General features: G+C 45.0%; 1 protein-coding gene across 1 annotated transcript in view; it reads left to right on the top strand.

Annotated features, from left to right (window-relative positions):
- Nucleotides 1-273: 273 nt before the first annotated feature.
- AK88_05226 (uncharacterized protein) overlaps nucleotides 274-1,670 on the top strand; it is a gene marked incomplete at both ends in the record, with an annotated part of 10,329 nt that continues 8,932 nt past the window's right edge. Inside the window, 2 exons of the mRNA XM_012482828.1 lie at nucleotides 274-611; nucleotides 710-1,590. Of these exons, the coding sequence (XP_012338251.1) occupies nucleotides 274-611; nucleotides 710-1,590 (1,219 nt within the window). The remainder of the gene's footprint in view (nucleotides 612-709; nucleotides 1,591-1,670) is intronic.

Here is a 1,670-nt window from a genome sequence, read left to right as displayed (position 1 = left end):
AATTAATTTTAAAAAAAAAAAAAAAAAAAAAAAAAACCACTTAAGGTTAATAATCCCGCACACGGTGATAAACGAGAAGGAATATGAGGATTGGACCCTTCACTTTCTCCTACCCGCTTTTCCTAACCCATATCAAATAAACCAACAGCACTGACATTTTTATATTATCTTATGCAAATGTGTATCCTTGTTCTATTTTGAGGTATATACAGATTTAGGCCATTTTTACCTTACTCGTTTCCTTTCTCCTATTTTGTTCGTTTCTAACCCAACATGAAAGGTACAACGTCAGATAGGGATCGGATCCAAGAGGGCCAAGTGACACCCTCAACAGCTCACTCCCTTCTTAATGTCTCTAACAAAAGAATTTTTAAGTACACAAAAACGGGTTCTATATATGTAGGAAAAATAAAGGCAAGGGTGAAGATACACCACCAAGACAGGGAGATGAAAAAGCGAAAGACGCTCTACAGGGTATGTGACAAATTAACCCCCATGGGGTACAAACAAAGTAACCTAAATATTAAAAGGGTTAGAAGCGACATATATAAAAAAGTGTTACGGAGAAGGGACCCATTTGGTGTGTATTTAATGAATGACTCCAAGGAGGGGTCAAAAAGGAAAAAAAAAAAAAAAAAAAAAAAAAAAAAAAGAGTGTGCAGCCCATCTGTGGAAGTGGCCAACCGCCCGATGTTGTCACACCCACAAGACAATTGGCCAAACGGACAGATCAGGCGGAAATAATTCACAACGCCGAAATAGAAGATATTTCTGTGATGAAGGTACAAAGGAGTAGAGGAAGGAAAAGGCCCCACTCGGAGGCGTCCCACCAATGTACACACAGCAGGGTTCACTGTACAGGGGACCAGGCGGGGGATGCAGCCCCGTCGCTACAGGGCACCGATGGAGGGCAGAGTGGTGCGAAAGATGATAAGGCCAAAGATGGGGGAAGCGGTACTGGAGACGGCTCACCGTGTGGTGGTGGCTCCCCCCGTGAAGAACGAGAACAGGGAGGGAATGAGAATCAGGACAAGGGCCATGGTGGAGGTAGGAGCGGTGATGGGGGAGGAAGTGGCAACGGGGAAAAGGACCAAAGGGGAGGCGGACGCCAAAATGATGAAAGCGATCAAAGCGAACAGAGTGACCAGAGTAGCCACAGCAGCCAGAGTGATAGCAGCGGAAGAAGTCTGGCCGGACGTCCCGCGAGCGATTCTCAACCCAGCAGTAGCTTCAAGTCTAATCGAGCCATGTACACGAGCGCGAAGGTGCATGTGCAAATGCCAAAGCGCACACGACGTAGGAAGAAAATTGTTGTCAGCTCATCCACGTCAAACGATAACGAGTCCTCCATTTATAACATTTTTGAAGAAGACTTTACTTTCTTGTATCCAAACCATTCGAACCCGTTTAGTTATTGCAGCAGTGATAACCGAGATCGGACGGGGCACACGGGGGGGAAGTTATACAACTCTTATGAGTTTAATAAAGACCCCAATTCGAATAACAGAACGGACCACTTCTACAATGTGACAGGAGATGTAGTGTACACTCAAAGGAAACACAAAAATGAAATGGGAATTTTTCAGGAAGGTTTGTTGGTACCATCAGATGGAGGTGCCTTGGAGGGCTTATCGGACCCAAACGGAGGGAAGGCCAAGAAGAAAAAGAAG

This window comes from Plasmodium fragile (genome assembly GCF_000956335.1).
Source record: "Plasmodium fragile strain nilgiri unplaced genomic scaffold supercont1.104, whole genome shotgun sequence".
NCBI lineage: Eukaryota > Apicomplexa > Aconoidasida > Haemosporida > Plasmodiidae > Plasmodium > Plasmodium fragile.
The sequence above is the reverse complement of the archived record's forward strand: the minus strand, read 5'-3'. Positions and strand labels throughout refer to the sequence as shown.